The 22,092-nt window shown below is 35.5% G+C and overlaps 1 protein-coding gene and 1 pseudogene across 1 annotated transcript in view; one reads left to right on the top strand and one right to left on the bottom strand.

The window, feature by feature from the left end:
* Nucleotides 1-5,737: 5,737 nt before the first annotated feature.
* The window catches only part of ACTR3 (actin related protein 3), a 60,926-nt gene continuing 44,571 nt past the window's right edge, over nucleotides 5,738-22,092 (bottom strand). The window contains exons 7-12 of the mRNA XM_024569615.3: nucleotides 17,498-17,641; nucleotides 15,327-15,500; nucleotides 11,330-11,422; nucleotides 10,995-11,120; nucleotides 7,734-7,817; nucleotides 5,738-6,629 (exon numbers count right to left, since the gene is read on the bottom strand). Of these exons, the coding sequence (XP_024425383.1) occupies nucleotides 6,534-6,629; nucleotides 7,734-7,817; nucleotides 10,995-11,120; nucleotides 11,330-11,422; nucleotides 15,327-15,500; nucleotides 17,498-17,641 (717 nt within the window). The 3' untranslated portion in view covers nucleotides 5,738-6,533. The remainder of the gene's footprint in view (nucleotides 6,630-7,733; nucleotides 7,818-10,994; nucleotides 11,121-11,329; nucleotides 11,423-15,326; nucleotides 15,501-17,497; nucleotides 17,642-22,092) is intronic.
* On the top strand, nucleotides 20,687-21,970 carry LOC128780241 (A disintegrin and metalloproteinase with thrombospondin motifs 12 pseudogene; annotated as a pseudogene).

Below are 22,092 nucleotides of genomic sequence, written 5' to 3' on the forward strand. Positions count from 1 at the left end.
TTTTAGGCTCTTGCGATGAGCTCAGCACTTCAGCCAGGTAACTACAGGCCTCGTGCACGATTTGGTAGATGTATTTAAGTCATTTGATACCTCTCTCCTCAGGAGCATCTAGCATAATAATGTTGGTAACAGCTTTCCCAACAAAATGGGTCAGAGGCTAACCAATGTTGCCAAATAAATTTTGGGGGAAAACATCTAGTAAGCCATATGCTATTTACTATAAATAAAACATTAGGAAAATTATTACCGAGTCCTACTCTGCCACTATTTATATAGTCTTTGCAAATTTCCTTAAAATGTTTTCTCATCTGTAAAACTGGTTGGGCTAGACCAAACTCTGAAAATTCCATGATGTAACTGATGTCAAGTGTGTGCATGTGTGGTTTCAAGTTTAATAGCATCAGTTTTTAAGTTTTTCTGTCAATATTTGAGAGTGGCAGATACCCTCCAGTTTTATCCCCTATTCTTCTAACTCGCTTACAAATCTCACCATGCTCACCCCTCCCCCAATTACTTACACAGACTGTTTGAAACATCTTGTCCACCTACTCTCCAACTACCAAATTTTATTCATCTTCCAAGGTTGTGGGAAAAAGCAATCAGTCTATTCCAGTAGAAACTGTCCTACATAAAATAATTTCGTCAGCTCATGAATGTGTACGACATCCCAACAAAGCATGTGGCACCACAAAACAAGTCTCAGATTTCCTTACTGCTCAATCCTCTAAACCAATGAAGAATTCAGGGAAAATACCAAGTACTCTCAGTAAGAGAAAACATGTATGGGTCCAATTCCTGTATCAACTTTCTAATAAACCTTCAAATTAAGATTAACAATCTATTGCACCACTGACTCACACATTGAAAATGGAGAAAACTTTTAAGTCATCTCTAAATTATTGGTTTGAAATGGCATTTTGACGAGAGAAAATCAAAATTGTTAAATAAAATCAAGAGCCGGAAATTAGTAGTGTTTCTACTATTGATGTTCCATGTTCACGTTATGAAACATGTAAGGGCATTTCAGTTAGCACTGTACAATGCTGATTTAGAGCGCACAATCACTTACACCATGGTAACTTCAATGCAATCAAAGATGCCCTGTCGGTGCAGCTCAGTGGACTGAGTGCTGGCCTACAAACCAAAAGGTCACCAGTTCAATTCCTAGTCAGGGCACATGCCTGGGTGGTGGGCCCCAACTGGAGATGTGTTAAGAGGCAACCTATTGATGTATCTCTCACACACCGATGTTTCTCTCTTTCACCCTCCCCCTCTCTCTCTAAAAATAAGATCTTTTAAAAAACTATGATCAAAGAACTAAGGAACTATTGAAAACATACATCCAAAAATCCCCCAGGTTTATGTAGATTGCCACTATTTCAGAAAAATGTAATAATCCAGTCTTACTTTCTTGATGTAGATATTTTTAAAGGAACAAAAGTTGTAGTTCAAGTAATTCAGTTTTAATTTCAAAATGAAGGATGATTTTATTCACTCATTCACTAATCTATCAGACACATTCACTGAACCACTACTATGAGCTAGGCAAAATGTAAGGCACTAGAAATACCAAGTGAGTAAGACAGATCCTACTGTGGAATTACTTTCTTCAATGCTTCTTGTATGTAACATTTACATTTTAAGAATTTTAGGTGCACACATTTAAACCACATTTCACCACACTTCACCTAGCTAAGTTTTTTTTTTCCCCCTTTACCATCAACTTTATGAAAAGAAATTCTTTTTTTTTTTATTAACATTGCAAGGGATTTTTAAATTTAATCTTTATTGTATTTTTTCCATTACCATTTAGTCCCATTATACCACCCTCATCCAACAATCACCACACTGTTGTCCATGTCCATAAGTCCTTTGTCCTTTTTCTTTTTGTTCAATGCTTCCACCCCTTAACTTCCTCCCACCACTAGCTTTCATCTGCTCTCCATCTATTTCCTTTGAAAATATCTCCATCTATCAGGATTTCCCCATTTTCCTTTTAGTTCAGTTTGTTCATTAGATTCCACGTGAGTGAAATCATAAGCTTAGTTAAGAACTCTCAAATCTCTCTTTTTTTCTTAAAGATTTTATTTACTTTTCTAGAGAGAGGGGAAAGGAGGGAGAAAGAGAAGGAGAGAAACGTCAAAGTGTGAGAATATATGGTTGCCTCTTGCACGCCCCCAACCAGGGACGCGGCCCCCAACCCGGGCATGTGCCCTGACTGGGAATCGAACTGGTGACCTTTCAGTTAGCAGGTTGGTGCTCAATCCACTGAGCCATACCAGCCATTAGCTCAGAACAGAATGTTTTATTCATCTTCAAGCATAGTATTTGAACAACAATATACAATCAAGAAATGTCTCTGGGATTGGAGGCCCAAGATTTGATACTACTACACAGGTGGTATAAACGAGTAGCAGCATTTGAATAAAAGTGAAACTATTTCGACCAAGTATCTTATCTTAGTTTCAGTGTAATGTATGTGTGACCAAAAATGGTAGAATACTAGAGAAAAGTATAGTCATTTGCTAATTCAAAATAACAAAAACTACTTATAGTTTTCTTTCCGTTTTTTTTTTCAGTTGTCATTTTTTCTAAATCATTCATTTCTGTTTTTTGTTCCCTTTTATTCTGCTCCTGTGATTGGAACAATGTTAATACAATTCTAAACTCAGATAGGTGTTATTTAATTTCCACTTCTGAGTTCCAAATGCATCAGTTAAACTGGGTTTTGGCATAAAGATTACCAAAGATGACCACAGATTTTAATTTTTCAATGCCAAGCAGGTTATAACAAAAGATCTGGTATGCTAAAAAGCAAATTATGGAAGAGGGATGAACATTTGCACAGTACCGAAGAGTTATCAACAGTTGAGTAGCAGAAATCCCTTTTCACTGAGGTCTAAAAACTTTCCAGACCCTCCAGCAGATTTAAGCAGTCTTGCTTAAAGTTAACTTAGATGTGGTTATGTACCTAATTAGAAAAACAAAGTGCTTATTTTCAGGATGTGCTGTGAAAGTTCCCTGTAACCGTAACCTCAATAACAACTCTGTCCTTAGCCAACTGTATAGACCACGTGCTATTACAGATACATGTTCTAACACAGGTTTCCAATCTGAGTGGGAGAATGTTTCACTCTCAAAGTTTTTGCAGGTATTTTAGATTGTATTTTATCTAATATATTTAGTGCCCATTAACCTAAGTTGGAATCTGGGTGCTAACAGTAGAAGACAACTGCAGAGGGCTATCCAAGGTGCTCATGCCTGTTGATTATGAACTACAACAAACTAGGGAGTAGGGGGTCACAGAGTCAAAGTCGGGCTGGTAACAAAGAAAGAAAGAAATCACTGGACTTTATTACTGACAGATTAGACTACTGAGAGGAATGACAACTCTTTACAATGGTACAAGTTTTTACACTTCATTTCCTCAATGTTACAAGGACTCTGGTACCATTTTTAGGGTAATCTGAAAGTTTCTATTTACATAGATATATTCTCTAGGACTTCTCTGTCCTATTATCACTATAATTCACATTATTACTTTTAAAGATTATTCCTAGAAATAACTGCAAGAACAGTTAGTTCAATCTGTTAAAGTAGCCTTGAAAATAAACCAAAAAATTATATTGGAGACCTAAATAGATAACTGTGTCATCTCATGAGAAAGGAGGATAGATCAGAAGAGGGTGATTACTTGCAGTATATGCCACTTACTAATAATGATTAAAGGTCAGGCTGTGAAAATTTGCTTACTAAAAAAGAGTAGGCATCAGGTTAGCCAGCCATCATCTATTTTATTTCTGTTCATTAAGATTTCCCATTGATCAAAGCTATATTAAAAAGGAGACAGCTAGGTTATATTTTCAGAACTCATAAAAATGCATAAAGCTAGATATCATCATTACCTTACATATAAACTAAGGTCCAGAGAATTCAAAGAAACTTGTCCAAGATTATACAAATATGTCCTTCATGTTTTAAAAATAACAACAAAATAGCCTTGGCTGGTATAGCTCAGTGGATTGAGTGCAGGCCTTTAAAGCAAAGGGTCACCAGTTCAATTCCTAGTCAGGGTACATGCCTGGGTTGCAGGCCAGGTAGCCCAGTAGGGGACACATGAGAGGCAACCACACATTGATGTTTCTATCCCTCCACACATTGATGTTTCTATCCCTCTTTCTCTCTCCCTTCACTTCTCTCTAAAAATAAAACATTTTTTAAAAATAACAAAAATAAATCAAACTTGAAGAAGTTATTATTAGCAATTTGTAGAACCAGAATGAAAATTTCAACCACTGAACTGTTTATTCAATGTACCATGTTCATGCAGCCTAACATCAAATCAGTGTTACAGATCTGAATTCATCTTGGTCAACCTCTACACACATACAACCAAAGATTCTATAAACTGAAAAAATAAAGATATACAATGACAGAATATGTAAAGAAATAAGAGCACTGTTTCTATCATATTATTGCTCACTCCTATAAAAAAGTAGGGCAAAAAAGTCCTGTCAGAGTCTTCTTGTTTTCCCAAATAAGCATAAGCCTAATAGAAAACTTTGGACCTTCGCATTTTCACTTAAGAACATATTTATTTAAGTATGCAGGAGATTGCAATCTGCAGCTTTGTAAACATGTTTTCTGGGCTTACTCATTCACTGTTTAATCATCCCGGGCGTAAAAGACATTTATGATAATGCTAATGATACTTTATTGAGCCAGGAGCGTGAAATCTTTAATGCTTATAAATTTAGGTCTAGATCAAAAGATATTTGCAACAGTATATATAGTAAAGCTCCTATTTGTGTAAAGTAAAGGAGGTATATTCGTTTCAATACGCACAGAAAAGTACAAGGACACAAAGATATTTCTAACAGTGTAATGATGAGAAAATGGAGACAGGCTAGGGTGGGAAAAAAACCTACTTTCACTATTTACTAGTATTATTTGAATAGTTTTTTTAATGTTTATGAAATATTTTTTCAAATAAAAAAAGATCTTTGATACTGATACAACTACAACTATAGGACATATAATTTGTTCTTTACTCCCACACTCAAAGAATTAAGATTCATATAAATAATATAATTTTAAATATCCAGTTTCATTCTAAATAAAAAATAAAGTTTATACCCCAATTCTACCTTTATATTAGAAACAAACATTTAACTTTTAGATAGAAGTATACTAATCTTATGTGTTATTTTCATGGGTTCACTGGTACTACTGCTTAAGTCCTGAAAAAGCCTGTAAAATCTCCCATTTTTGTCTTCTATAAATAACAGGTAAAATTTGAACTTCACAAGAAATTTTCTACTACATACATTATAGAGATTTCAATGAATCCCTCTATAGACCAACAGAAACAGAAATCACAGAAAATATATAAAGTAGAATGACACTGCCTCTTAAAAAAAACATTAGAAAAGGTGATTCAGTTTTCATTTATTTTCATGATGTTTTCTTCATGATCCAAGTATCTTAAAATGCAAAGAAAACTAACTTTTCATGATGTGTCAGGGACTGGCACTAAAAAAATTTTCAGACTGCAAATGAGTTATACAAATGAAATATCAAATGGAGATCCAGTTATCAAAATGAAAGCACTCAACATATTAAGAGTTCACAATTATTTGTTTAAAGCACATAAAAAAGTCAACTTGCTAACCAAAGACTGCAGAGATTTGGAGAGAATAGACTGTTAACATAAAGATTAAAGAACTTGAAACAAATATTAAAAAGAAATTTGTGCCTTTATTAGAATGGTGTTAGGCCTTAAATATATGAATTTTGGTAATCAAATGATTCACTTTTTAATAAGAAATGACACTACAGTACTGGAATACAGGTCCAACAGTCTTGTCTTTACTTTTCCTTTAAAGCAACAAACAGAATGCAAGTAATCAGAAAGCACTACCAGGGATCAGTTCATCCAAGATGCTAGCTTCTTAGTTCCAAAAGCACTTGCAAAGAAAACCACTGGGGCAGCACAGGGGGACGGCAGCAATTCATAATAACTGGAATCCCATGAGCATGTGTGTACGTCAAGTCTCACGAGGCTATTTCTTGAATTTATCCTTTACTTGGTCACAGTTTTTGTACTCAAATACTAGTTTTTGACTTTTTTCCTCAAAGTATAAAAAGTATGAAATATAAACAAGCTCTTGCACTGCACACTTAGAAGTGTACAATTCAAGCATTATAGAGCTATCTACATACCGATAAATCCCATCAAATCTTGGATAATTCAATAATATACAAAATATCGGGGCACAGAAAGAACTAAAACCCACTTCTTTTTGTTACACATAAGATTCAAATATTCAATCTAAAGAAAAACACAATCATTTTTGGCTTTCCTCTACATTCGCATCTTGATATAGTTATTAAAATATTCCTGTATAATTATGTTTGGTCTCATTATTTCAAGTCAGGTTTAAAACCTCAGAACCAGCCATCCAGACAAAACAAGTAATCAGAAAGATTATTTCTTTCCCACCTCCCTAACCCCAATAACTATGAAGTCAATTTTACGACATGACTCCGAACACTGGATTGTGACGACAAATGCTAGGTCCAATTTCTTCATAATCCTTTTTGGTGTGGCATACTTGGTAGAACTCAGGCTGAAAACAAAAACATGTATTTTCATAAGAGTCAAAAATCTACCATTTTTCAATATGCTTTAATATAGACTTATTAATTCTAAAATGTTTATTATCAGTCTAGGAATAGTACTTAAACAAAGCTTAGAAACCCTAGCAACCATGACTTAAAATCACCTACAAACCTAACTCAAAATGGAAAGGGAGTGTTTAATTCATGGCCCTCCACCTCCTCAATACCTATTTGTTCTAGATTTTGAAATTTTGAGGAATGGACGGTTGATTCTCAGATGCCAAAACTACTGTATTGAGGTTTTCCCAAACTATATATTGAATTAATAATCCAAAGAAACAGCATTAATCTGAAGCACAGGTAAACCACTGTTAGCCATGCTACAAAAACTTGTCAACTTGCTTTCCTCGTGCTAGGTCCGGTATGCACAGACCTTCCGTGCTCTTTCAGTTATCTCATTTCTATCAAAGGGCAAAACTGCAAACTCAACTAGGTCATGAAGCACAAGTGAAGACAAATAAAATTAAGGAAAAAATACTTTTATCTCTTATTTTTAATGGCTTTAATCTCTTACAGTTTTCAATAATTCAGATAAAAACACCTTCATTTTATTTAACACTGTGTATTAAGGGATAAAGTACCAATATTTATTAGGCTAATGACATTAAAATACCTTTTAAAGAGGCTTTTAGATGTTTTGGTTTGGGAATAGGGCTCTTACAATTCCCTTTACTTGGTTTAGACCATGGTACTTCCTATATAGTGAAACATTACTTTTAACTCAATGCTTTTAAATATTTACACAGAAAAAACAAGGACGTCCTTGAATCTGTATTACCACAGGGTTAAAAGAATTTTCCCTACAGATAAATTTAAACACTAAATGCTCATTCTAAAAAAATGTCTAGCTAGCAAAGAAAAATATGAACATTAAATCTAAATGACTTGCATTTTTAAAAAATACCATGTACATATGTATATGATTTTAAAACTTTAAAACATTAAAAAAATTTCCCTTGTTCTTTGAAATTTTTTAAGTATTAAAAGATTCTTCTATCTAAATAAAACACAAACAAAAATCAAATTATAAAAACAAGCTTCATCTCACTTACCGTGGAAGCCAGCATCGATCCTCCAAACCAAACTGCGTATCGCTGCATGTGATGTGTAATGACTTGTACATCGATAGGTTTCGGCTAAAAAAGGCATAGCAAGATCAGTTCAACAGCGAGTTAAAATAACAGTTCCTGTATTATTTGCCTTAAATTTAAATTTACACACATCTAATGTAATGTTTCACATACCTAAAAATAAATGAAACTTTAATTTAAAACATGAGGGTACACACTGGGCAAAATGATACAGCAGAAAACTATTAAGCTCATTTAATTTTTTTAAAAAACATAACCACATTCAAGTAGGGGAAGGGACTAATCCAAGTGACTTATGAATCCAGGATTATGATTATGCCCTCAGAATGAAGATAAAAACAAAACAAATGCTGAACTGTAGTTAGTGGGCCTATTTCTCATAGTGGTATGGATCAACAATTCTAAAATTACTATAAACACATATTCCAGGATTGAGCAAAAACATAAAATATATTGTAGATAACAGAAGCCAGGTTTCTCACTGGCAGAGATGGGCATTACAAATATGGAAAAGTAGAAGGTTAGAGTGAACCTTCTAGTTTTCGGGAAGTGGCAGTATCAGTATGAATTCAGCTCTAATTTACAAAGAGAACTAGATACAGATGTGCATGCGCACACAAACACACACAAACATCCTAACTCTGATAACCAAAAAGGCTTAGCAGTGACACCCAGAAGCAATAAATACATCTTGTGTCCAAAACTTGATTTCTTAACAGCATTCTCCATTAAAATGAACAAGGATGGCTTCAGGATAGGAAAGGGGTGATTCCTAGATTGGTGAAGAGAATGAATAGGATGAGCCTGGAATATCTTGCTGTGCCAAAAAAGTAAGAAAGTGCTTGAAGAATACTGGGAACACATCAAAAAAGCTAGGCTCCATTGCCCAAATTTGAGAAAATATGAGCGTCAAAATTAATAATATTAACAGTATTAATAACATGTTAATATTAAATCACGGTATTAATAATGTACCCTATGGAATAATATGAGGTCAGCGGTTTATACAGATATTACTGAATTAATAAATGAATGAATAAATGAGAAGGGAAAACTCATCCGTAGGTCAAATGAGACTAAAAACCATAAAAGGATTGATGGAATTTACAAAATACCATTTGGCAACTACCACAGTAATAACTATTTTAGGAAATATGAATGTTAAAGCCAGTGGTTGAAAATTTGATGAGAATCAGGATAGTTACATAGTCTGAATGTAATCTCCCTATAAGATTATTAAATGTAAAAGAAAAAAATAATAACCTCATAGTAGAAAAATCTGAGACACCAAGTGATCTAAATTAACATGAGGGACAAATCATATGTGTCTAGTGATAAAGGTACTAAAAGGGTACATCATTTCTGTGGTATTACTGCCAAAAGTACATAAAAAACTGAACCTAATCATAAGGAAAACATCAGACAATCTGAAAATGGAAAATACTCTGCAAAATGACTTATACTATTTAAAAATGTTAATTTTTAGTAAAGACTAAGTAATTGTTCCAGACTGAAGGGGCATGGTAACTAATTAAAAGATGTAATCCTAAATTGGGCCCTAGACCAAAAAAATTATGTACCATTTCCTTTTGTTATTAAAAAAAATAAATAAATAAGAGAACTGTTGAAATTTATATCACATCTATAACTAGATATTATATTCTATCAAGATGAAATTCCTGATTTTTAAAATTGTAATGTCCTGTCTATAGGACACATTAAACTATTAGGGGTAACAGGCCACCACAGGTATAACTCATGCCCAAACAGTTCAGGAAAATATAATTCTTGCATGTGTAGGTATGTGTGTATATTGTGTATATAAATATATTTATAGAAATAGAAAAATAAAGCAAATATATGATACATTTGGGGAATCTAGGTGAACTATATAAAAATTCTCACTAGGTTCTGCAACTTTTCTGTATGAAATTATTAAAAATATTTTTTAAAAACTTACAAAATGATGCCCTGGCTGGTGTGATTCAGTGGATTGGGTGCTGGCCTGCGAACCAAAGGGTTGGTGGTTCGATTTTCAGTCAGGGTATATGCCTGAGTTTCAGGCCAGGTCCCCAGTAAGGGGCATGCGAGAAGTAACCACACATTGATGTTTCTCTCCCTCTCTCCTTCCCTCCCTCTCTCTCCAAAAATAAATAAAATCTAAAAAGAAAAAAATACTTACAAAATGACTTTCGAGTAAAATAAAAGGGAAAGAAGCAGAATCCTACATCAAGTTTTCCCTATGTCACTAAATGTCAGTACACTGCTGACATCACTGGCCAGGGGGAAATCCCTCATTTCTTATTTAGAAATGTACCAAAAGCTTTAAAATATGTTAAACAGTTTTACTTCATTGAAATACTACTCAAAAACCAGCATTTCTTTTTTCATTTCACATAGCTGTAATGAGTCCACTCACTACAAACTAAACCAGCAATTTTCAACCAGTGCCTCAAGAATTTTTAAAACATGCAATAAATACCTGTTTACAGGAGCACTGACCTCTTTTCCCATAGATTGTCAAATAAAATGACAACAGCCAACACAACAATAGCCATCTGGTGTGAATGAGTCAAAATTATACCCATTTTTTTGTCAGATCAGCAAAAAATATAACATTTTTTGGTGTGCCACAGAATTTTAGCAATTAATTTGTGTACCATGAGATCAAAAAGGCTGAAAACAGCTGAACTAAATAAACTACTGCTTAAACATACTTTTTAACTGCACTACAAAGAATAGGTTTCAGATCATCAAAATTTAGGGGCTGAAAACAGTCAGTTGTCATACAATTTCTCAAGAGACCGCGAGTTCTAAAGTGCAATATTTTACTTTTAAGTAATTCTGACTGATATGGTAGCCTCAGATGGATCCCTCATTCTGGTAATTTTCCAACTGAATAAAATGTGTTTTATTCAGCAATATATCCTCTTGAATAAACATTTTTGTTTCAATATTTGACATTTAAGAAGTATGAAACATAAATCTCTCTTACAGCTACAACTAAGAATATTTTCTAGAAATGTACGTAATATCCTAGGATCTAGTGGAATCAAATAACAATATAGATATGAATCTATAATATTAACCACTTTGCATTAGAATATCTGACAGGCTCCTCCTATTTTCCTAAATAAAAGCAAGCAAAGTAGGCAGACATTTCACATTTCCATTACCAAGGCACTCTCAACCTTCCCACCAATAATAGAAAAAAACACCAACCTTCAATCTACCACCACTCAATTCCTCACTTAATTTCAGCCTGGCATCAACAGTTCTTTTCAGATCTCTTTGCAAGCGACGTCCGAAGTCCCTGAACATGGTTGACCCTCCAGAGAGGACAATATTCTGTGTTAGTGGAGAAAAGTAAATAAGTAAGTATGACCATTATTTAAAAAGAAAGAATAAAAATTTTAAAGATATAAAAATGGTACTAAAACCCTATTGTAGCCTATTGGAGAGAAGTGTTTTAAAATTTAATATTCCACAAGGGAGAGAAGATAAAGGAAGTTTTTAACAATATGACCTTGAGTAAGAATTTAGCTGCAAATACTGACCTTGTAGAGAGGACGTCTAACATCAATGGGACAATTCTGAATTACTTCATCTACAACTTCTGAGATAGGTTGAGTAAAGTCTGGATTAGCAAACTGAAAAGTAAGTAAAGTTGGATATATAATAGAAGTCTGAACATTATTGACTTAAATGTCACAATTAAAAATTAAGTTTGAAGAACATTTTTAACCTCATTCCATTTCCGTAATGATTTAAACTATCAAACAACTTTCCATCTCAAACCTATCTCACATTTTTTTAACCAATCTGTTAAAAAAAATCTGAAATGTATGTTGTATAACAACACACATTTACCTACCACCCCAAATAACCTCTAGAGCCTGAGAACCTGTCAACAGCTTAAGAGATTTAATCCACAAACCCTAGACAGACAATATTAACAATCTGACAGAAAATGTGTTCTATAATACTCATTTTTAAAAATGGTATCAAGATGTTAATATACAATTTGCAATTCTCTACACTGACCTTTGTTAACCATACTTTTCAGTATTTACCTAAAACAATAATACACACACATACACACATAGATAACCTTCCCATAATACTTTCCCTACCTTTAAGATAGTTTATTGTGCTATACCATGAGCAAGTAAAAGGCAGGGATAGGGGCCATTCAGTCCTGTGCTGTATTTCTCTACACCCTTCTCGAGCAGTTTTTAATTGAGACTATACAAAAATAAAAAATATACAGAACCTTTAAATATTCACATAACCTGGATCCACCCACAGAAAGAAGTAAAATCTGATTTGAATATTATCTTTTGAACAATTTCAGGGACTACAGTGTTGTAGAACCCCAAGTGACAACAAGTAGAACAATATGAAGTAAAACAACAAGCAATGAATATTTACTAAATAAATGAAGGAAAAAATAATTAAAAAATTAACAATAAATTGTTGGAGGTTATTCAATACTTTAATACTAACAGGCTCAACCTAGGGTCCCTATTAAGAATATTTTGGGGCCTTTTATTTTCAGTAAAAGGATCAGTCTTGCCTCTAACTGCCTCCGATTAGGTCTCCATATTACTACAAGTGGTTATCAAGGGACAAATACTCTCAATCCTCTGAAAAATTTATGATAAATACACCCAACTAATAAACAGCAATCCAAATAGCTCTGGTTGCCCTGGCTGGTGTGACTTGGTGGATTAAGTGCCAGCCTGTGAACAGAAAGGTCACCAGTTTGATTCCCAGTTGCGGCACATGCCTGGGCTACAGGCCAGGTCCTGAGTTGGGGACATGGGAGAGGCAACAGATAGATGTTTCTCTCGCATATTGGTATTTCTCTCCCTCTCTTTCTCCCTCCTGTCGCCTCTTTCTAAAAGTAAGTAAATAAAATCTTTAAAAAATAGCTTTGCCAAAAAAATGTTAATCTCCTTAAAAAAAAAAAAAAAGCAAAGTCCCAAACCCATCCCTTCTAAAAATAGTTCTTGTATCTGTGATAAATTTAACAGTTTAAAAATAAATATCTTTACTCTTGCACACATTTTATCTTCACTATTAAAGTTCAGATGCCTATACTTTCATCTAATCAAAACAAAAAAGAGTGTCCTTCAATGACAGAGGAACTATGACAGAAATATCTCCAACTACAGTGGGAAGAATCTTAAAATTCACTTGGGAACTGACACAGTTCATATGATATAAAAAACAGGTCTATTCTTGAAAAACATGGTGAACTGAATGCACGTATCTCATTATGTTCTATCTCTACTTAAAGCACCACTAAAGAGAATTTTTTTAAAGGTATAATCCCAGGATGTCCACACTGTCAACTCCCCAACTTTCACCTCCCACTGATGCAACAAACTGCTTCTATCAGACCATTCCACTGAAATTGCTCCCCTAGAATCACCAATAATCTGGATGCTAAAAAACCTACGAGTATTTCTCAAGTTTCCTCTCTCACCATACTGTATCAACTGACAATACTATTTAACCTCACTTCTTCAAACATTCCCTTCTCTTAATGTTAGCACCACAATCCCTTGGCTTGGCTTCTCCCATTCTGCAATCTTCAGTATTCTTGTCAGGCTCTCTTACACTACCTGTCCATAAAGTGCTGGTGTTGACTATGGGCCCATTCTTCCCCTTCTTCCCACATCTTCTACCTGACCAATCTCTTCTTTGTTCCACATGTGGTGAGGTATTCACATCTATCCTCATTCAAGAACCCACCAGTTCAAAACCCTTAGAATTCCAAGTTTTCATAGTGGAACCTTTTTAAGATTCGTAATAGTCATTTCATGTTTCCACCTCACCTATTCTTCCCCTTCACTGTTCCTAATTTGAGTGGATAGCACATCTAGTTGCTCACATTACAAACTTGGGAATCATCACAGAACCTTCATACTCATTCCTCTTACACCTCAGCAATCAGTTAAGTCATTTTGATCCTATTCGTTTATTCTTACCTCCTTTCCCATTCTCACTGACCTACTGACATTATGTATCTTTCATCTGAAAACTGCAATAAACTCACCTATTTCCAACACAATTCACACCTCTCTTCCAATCTATCCACTCCAGTGCAGCCACAGTGACCTTCCTAATACCATACATAAATCTGTGTCATTTCCATGCTGAAGTTTTCTGCAGGAGTACAGAATCCTGTAACTCCTTTGCACAGCATATTAATCCCTCATGAGCACCTACCTACCTGGATCCATCTTCTACCTTCTTCCTTCCTTTACATTTTACTGTCTAGTTCTCTCATATATCCCAGACCTCTACGTAGAAAGGTATCTGGGTAGATATCTCCTCTGCCAGAAAGACACTCCCTTAGCATACCTGCCTAAGAAATACTCACTCATCTTTAAGTCTCAGTTCAACTGTTAACTCTAGAAAGTTTCTCTGGTTCTCCCAAGCAAACTTACTGTATTTTTCAGACTATAAGATACACACATCCCCACCCCCAATTTGGGAGGAAAATGGGGGTGTGTCTTATAGTCCAAATGTAGCTTACCTGACTCATGGGGGGTAGGGGGGTTGGGGACAGTGGAGCGTTCTCCACCCCTGCCCTGTCCCCCCATTTTCCTCCTCTAAAACCTAGGTGCATCTTATGGTCCGAAAAAATACAGTAGATGCTCTTTGCTTCTACTCCCTCACCTGATACATGCATCCATTAAAGCAACTACACCTGTTTAGATATTCATCTCTCTTATTCTTTAAGCTTGATAAGAGCAAGACAAAGTTTCTGAATATTCACTGCTGAAACTGAGACCATAGCAATCATATTCACTCACTATTTGCTAAATGAATAAGAGCAGGTATTTAACATTAGTAATTCTATTAATAAAGTGAAATTTCTTATAAGCTACAAGAACCTGTCATCATTAAAAGCACATTTTTTTTATTAATATAGCCTGTATGTTACTAACATTTTATAGAGACAGAAGACTATTTTGCTAATAATTTAATATTTTTATGTCAATTGAAGGTTCTTTTATAATGGTCATTTTACATTTTCTTTAAATAATCATAAATTTGAAGGACTCCCCTCTTTCCATGACCCTAAAAAAGCCACAAATGCTAAAGGTTTTATTTTTCTAAATATATGAAAATAATAACTGTTTAGCCTGTTTTAACATAGGTCATTTTTCTTTTTTAAAAATATTTTTACTTTTTAAATTTCTTAAAAGATTTTATTTTCAGAGAGAGGGGAAGAGGAGAAAGAGAGGGAGAGAAACATCAATGTGTGGTTGCCTCTCACGCACCCCCCACTGGGGACCTGGCCCACAACCTAGGTATGTGCCCTGACTGGGAATTGAACCAATGACCCTTTGGTTCACAGGCCCACGCTCAATCCACTGAGCTACACCAGCCAGGGCTCTTTCTTGAAAAAATATAACTCATTATATCATTTTAGTATACAAAAGAAAGTTCCTGAGATTAACTGTCCCTGAATAACCTTATAGTTCACTAACATTTTTTACTGAATATTTTTAAACAATTCCATCTAAAAAAAATTACCTCTGGATGAAAGAAGATCTCAGGTCCCAAGAATCTCTCATAACCAACATCAATGGAAAATTCTTTCTTTGAGATAGCATTGATTCCAGTATACTGTTTAATCCACTTTGATCCATCTGTGTCATACTTGTTAAATTCTTTTACTAAATCTGGGCAGACATAACTATAGCGCTCCTAAAAAAAAACAAAACAGACAAACAAACAAACAAAAAAACCCAGGTAATTTTTTTCCTCTTATATCACGAATGGTTTAAAAAAAAAAAAAAAGGCATAGTTTCAGTAAACTAGAAACAAAAAAATCTTCAGAAAATAAAATTAGAAAATTAAGCTAAAGAAAATTTTGTTGGGATATCAATGTATGTGTAGTAAAAATAGACAATTCATTTCCTACACATAATTCCTGGCTTCATATATGAATAGATTATGATTTGATAAATTAAAGAGTCAAGTTCTACTATTTCAATGTTATTTCATGAAAACATTCATTAATGTCATCCAACATTTTATACTGTTTCAGTAGTTAATTGAGTCTATATTCTAGAGAGGAGAAAGTGTAAAATACACAAGAATTAAAGAATAATAACTGATTAATCCACACAAATTAATATATATCCTATCACCTACCAGGAACAAAACTGATTATGGTCTAACTACATAAGCAAAAGAAAGAAGGCCGAAAATATAGACTATTCTTTTTCACTCTATCACCTGCAAGGCTGGATTATTGTGTATTTGGTTATATGTCCCATGTAAAAGTTATCATCTAAAATGCAATTCAAAAATGGTATGGGTTATAACATTCTATTTGCAATTTTTGGACTCTTGACTACCAATCTCATTAAATCTTTACAAAGAAAAACATATATTTCCCATATTTTTACACATCAAGAATTGTACACAAGATAGATGCAAACATTATTATTGATCATCAAGACATAAAAGGAAAGAATATTAGAAAACAAAAGATGATGTGGTTATGTTGTACTAGGTCTTCTTTCTCCAAAGCATGGAAGTAGGAATTACATAGAAATAATGACCTTAAAATACATTCAGACTGAGGATCAGTATTCTCTAGAATAGATTTAAATCCTTGGTGTGTGTTTTTTTTTTTAACTCTCTATATAAACTCATCTCTTTAAACCCAAAGATGTTAAAACAATAGTGTTCATGTTAATTTTATACATACTTAATACTGACGCCACCAACTTGGGGTGACTTCTGGCAGTTATTTGGTAATTCCTTTACTACTTAGGAAGTAGCAAATTCATTTTCATCCCTAACCTTTAAAGCAGGGGTGTCAAACTCATTTTCACCAGGGACTACATCAGCCTTGTGGTTGCCTTCAAAGGGCTGAATTAGGACTGTATAAATGTAACTACTCCTTAACAGTTAAGTGAGAGCTCGGGGCTGCCACCAGGTAGAAACAAGGTGCCAGGCCAGATAAAAGAAGGTGGAGGGCCGGATGCAGCCTGCAGGCCAGTGTTCATCACCTATGCTTTAAAGAGTGAGAAAAACCCTATAATCATGCAAAGATAGATAAATTAATGAAGTTTTTTTTTGCCAGGGAAGTTTTCCTTATATTCAAAACATGTGATAGACCCACTGAAATTTTTTTAGGTATATTGACAAATGATAAATTTAAAAAGCAAGGCTAAGTATTTTGATAGTTTATATGAAACACTGATATAAAAAACTTATGTAGCATATAAATTATTAAAATACCTTACACACAAGCCTTCACATTTTTCTATTTGTCATTAACACTTGAGTCAACTATTCTATAGCCAAAACAATCACATCAAAAACATTCTGTTAACAGAAAACAATTAAAATTAAAATAATGAACTCAGTGAAGAAACTGAGATTGAGAACTCTGAAGTAAACTAATTTATTTTACAAAAGGAAATAATCACCAAAATATATGTTAGTCAACTGTAGGAATGTTCTTTTATGCTAAGTCCTCTCAAATGATGAAATGTGAAGAGAACAGGCTGGGCTGATAATCCCCCAAAATTTCCTTGTAAGAAATACAAAAAGACACATATATAATTAAGAGTAATGATTTGTAACTGGTTAACAATTTTTTAAGTACTGTTCTTAAGAATTTTTCATGTTAACATTATAAAAGTGATTTTAATTTCTAACTCAATTATACTTTCATCACTCTTTACCTTTACTGCCTTAGCAGTTTCCAAAGACTGCTCTGGAGGGATTCCTACTTCTCGGTCTCTCAGCAATTGCTGAATAAAATATGTTATATCTCGTCCTGCGATGGGAATGTGCTTAATACAGCTGCCAATCACATACCCTTCAGCCTACACAGGAGAAAAAAAAGTATCAAATTTACTGTATCTTCAAAATTAATATAACCCAAATAATTAGCTATTTAAAGACCTACACCTAAAGTTAGTGTCTTAATTACTGTTTTATCCCAGGACAATTCTTGCAGTCTTTTTATTTCTTAACTGTATTCCTCATAGTTTCCTTATCACAGAATTTATAATACTGTACAGGTAACAAGAATGGCCAGCAATTTAGACATAATCTGCCACTGATAAGAGTTTATAACCAAGACTAAAATGGGTCAATAACAGAAATAATGATTTTCAGAAGTATTAAACATTTTACATAGCAGACTTCAGATGAGATGATTTTTAAATCTTCCATAATTTCAATAAAAACTCAGGTTGCATTACAGGAATTTAATCATTAATTCACAAAGTAGCTATCATTTTCCCCAAAGAAGTAGGTACCAATTTCACAAGCCCGAGATATTCCACACACCATCATAATGACAAAGTTCTGCAGAATGAATTCATAAATTTAGTGACACAAATAAGAAGTACAAAAAATAAAAAAATGTATTAGCAAAGTTAAATTTCATTCATAAAGAATGTCAGAGATGTCCTCATCTGCCCATGACAAAATAGTTGTGATTGAATTCATCCTCTCACCTTAAAAATACGACAGGACAAATTATATGAAATTAGGTTTTCAGATATTAGAGAGCAGGCACAGTAGAAGTGATCCCAAAGATAAGGGAAAACAAACAAGGTGAAAGCTACAAATATCCCATCTTGCTGCCCAGGGAGAGTTCTTACGCAGCTAAAATGGGACAGAGAACCCAGAATTGGGTGGTCGCATTAGGTTGAGGATATGTAATTTAGATCTCAGGGATGTCAAGGGAGCTACAGTTTGCAAGTCAGACTACTAAAGTGCAAAAAGCAGCATAGACAGAGAGCTCTGGATTTCTGAAAAGAAGAATCACCTTAGCTAACTAGTAATCATCACAGGCATGTGAGAAAGTCATTAAGGCCAGAAAAAGAACCTCTGGAAAGGAAGGAGTGAGCAGAGCAATACCCAACTCATATATAGCTGGGATTAGTTTATGTTCCCATTAGCCTGATTTTTAAGACCTCAAACATAGAGCACTTAATAGACTCTTCAGAAAAATACTGCCTCAATACTGGGGACAAAGTAGGCCTAGAACAAAATGTTGTCCTGCACATGCTTAATAATGCTGTAAAAAAGAGCCTATGAAAAGATCGAATTCCTAGTAACTGTGTGCCAAGAAAAAAACTTTAAAAATATTTATTTCTTAAAGTTTATTTTATTGATTATGCTATCACAGTTGTTCCAACTTTTTCTCCCCTTTCTCCCCTTCCACTCTGCACCCCCCACCCGCCAGCATTCCCCCTCCACTTAGTTCATGTCCATGGATTGTACATGTAAGTTTTCTGGTAACTTCTCCATTTCCCATACTATTCTTAACCTTCCCATCTATTTTATGCCTACCAATTATGATTCTTATTCCTTGTACCTTTTCCCTTATTCTCCCCCTCTCCCTCCCCACTGATAACCCTCCATGTGTTCTCCATTTCTGTGATTCTATTCCTATTTTAGTTGTTTGCCTAGTTTGTTTTTTTTGTTTTTTTTTTTTGTCTTAGGCTCTAGTTTTGAGTTTGTTGTCATTTTACTGTTCATAGTTTTGATCTTCTCTTTCTTAGATAAGTCCCTTTAACATTTCATATAATAAGGGCTTGGTGATGATGAACTCCTTTAACTTGACCTTATCTGGGAAGCACTTTATCTGCCCTTTCATTCTAAATGATAGCTTTGCTGGACAGAGTAATCTTGGATGTATGTCCTTGCCTTTCATGACTTCAAATACTTCTTTCCAGCCCCTTCTTGCCTGCAAGGTTTCTTTTGAGAAATCAGCTGATAGTCTTATGGGAACTCCTTTGTAGGTAACTTTCTTCTTTTTTCTTACTGCTTTTAAGATTCTCTCCTTACCTTTAATCTTAGGTAATGTAACTGTGATGTGTCTTGGTGTGTTTCTCCTTGGATCCAACTTCGCTGGGACTCTCTGAGCTTCTGGACTTGTATGTCTAGTTTTTTTTGCCATATTGGGGAAGTTTTCCTTCATTATTTTTTCAAGTAAGTTTTCAATTTCTTGCTCTTCCTGTTCTCCCTCTGGCATCCCTATGATTCAGATGTTGGAATGTTTAAAGTTACCCTAGAGGTTCCTAAGCCTCTCCTCATTTTTTTGAATTCTTGATTTCTTTATTCTATTCCAGTTGGATGTTTATTTCTTCATTTTGGTCCAAACCGTTGATTTGAGTCCCAGTTTCCTTCCCTTCACTGTTGGTTCCCTGTATATTTTCTTTTATTTCACTTTATATAGCCTTCATTTCTTCCTTCATGTTGCGACTGAACTCAGTGATTTCTGTGAGCATCCTAATTACCAGTGTTTTGAAGTCTCCATCTGATAGGTTGGCTATCTCCTCGTCACTTAGTTCTTTTTCTGGCATTTTGATCTGTTCTTTCATTTGGGCCATATTTCTTTGTCTCAGCACACCTGTTATGTTGTAAGGGGCAGAGCCTTATATTCTCCAGGGCGGGGCAACCGTCTGTGCTGTGTTGTGGTGCTCTAAGTGGGGCAGGGGTCAGAGAGGGAGCAATGCCACTTGCCAGCTTGCTCAGCTCTTGCTCACTGTTCGTTACTTCTCTTGCTTCCCACAAGCGGATTGTAAACTTTCAGGTGCTTATTCATAGAGAGGTGGGCTTGTGAATGTTCTGAGATCCCATGGACCTCTCCAAAAGACTCTCCTGTGAGATAGGGAGTTTCTCCCACTGCCCTAACCCCCACAAGTTTTTAAAGCCAAAGGTTTTGATGCTTTTGATTTCCCTGTGCTGGAACCCTGGGCTGCACAATTTGTCTCGCTCCCCAGTTGTTCCTCCCGGCTTATCCATACACAAACGTAGTAAGTCCTGTCCATCAGCCTCCACCTCACCTGCCCAGTCCGCCAGCCACCACCTTGCCACGTGTCCTTGCCAAGCTGCCATCTCCGTCCCTCCTACCAGTCTGGATGAATGTTTCTTCTTTAACTCCTTTGTTGTTGAACTTCCATGCAGTTGTGATCTCCTGGAAGTTCTGGTTGTTTTTTATTTTTAAATTGGTTGTTACCCTTCTTTTTGTTGTGCAAGAAAGTGAAACATTTCTACCTACGCCTCCATCTTGGCCGAAACTAAAAAACTTTAAAAAAATTTAAAGGAGGCCGCCACTCCGCCCCACTCCTGGACAATGCACCCCAGCATCTCCCCACTAGGTCACTGGCAAGGACTCAATTTCTTACGCTGAGAGCTAGAACTTGATGACTTTTCTTCTCCCCAACAAGGTGCCCAGTGCCCAGTCAAGCTGGCTTGCAAAACTCTCAGTGGTGGCTCAGCTCCTGACCCTTAGGGGCCTGTGCTATCGCAGGTACCCGCAGCCAGGACAGGTGCACTTTCCCGGACAGGAGGCAAGAGCATTTCATCAAGGCCCTGCCAGAATACCATGTGGTAGTGCCCGTAAGAGTAGATGCACATGGGCATTTTCTGTCATATCATCCCTTCCACAGCAGCAGGAGGAAGAGGGCCATAGATGACCCAGAGGACTGAGTGTACTATAGATTTTGTTAGGAGGAAAAGGACCTGTTTTTCAACTTGATGGTCAATGAGGGATTTCTTCCAAGAGCTACATCATGGAGAAAAGGCATGGCAGCTTCTCCCATGTTAAGATGGTGGCTTCCTCTGGGACCCCCTGCTACCTCAGGGGCACCATTCTGCAGCAATGCACCAGAGTTGGGACTACAGCCCTCAGTTCCTGCCATGGATTGGTAACTTCTGCCACAGGTCAAAAGTGGCAATGCTGACAATCACCTAGACCCTGAGTCTGAAACCCACAGAACAGGCCTCAGTGCTCAGAAGGTGGGGAGCTGTCTTGGTACCAGTCACCCTTCAGGGATTCTGTGTCCTTATGTTACCATTCTGGGCAGGACCCTTTCTGGGTGTCAGAAGGTACTTGAGAGGACCTGCCCAATTCTAGCTTTCGCAGTCGCCTTGGCCATGGGGCAAGGCTCTCAGGACTACGTCTGTTACCTGGAGTTTTCCTCTTAGGGAGCTATTCAGTTGCCATGACAATATATTTTGTTTCCTGTGGTAGTAATGGTGAAAAGTAGCCAGAATAAAATGGAGGCAATGAAAGGGTCAGCTTCATCTACACCCATCATAGAAAAATAAATATATATTTAAAGGAGTCCAAACATCCAGGACCTAACAATGTGAATATATAGTACCCAATCAAAAATTATAAGCAAGAAAGAAACCAGGAAAATACAACCCCTGACCAGGAGAAAAATCAATCAATAGAGAAACAGAAATGGTGTCAAAGATATAGAATTAGTAGTCAAGGACATTAAAACAGCTAATATACTCCATTTGATCA

This window comes from Desmodus rotundus, chromosome 2 (assembly GCF_022682495.2).
Source record: "Desmodus rotundus isolate HL8 chromosome 2, HLdesRot8A.1, whole genome shotgun sequence".
NCBI lineage: Eukaryota > Metazoa > Chordata > Mammalia > Chiroptera > Phyllostomidae > Desmodus > Desmodus rotundus.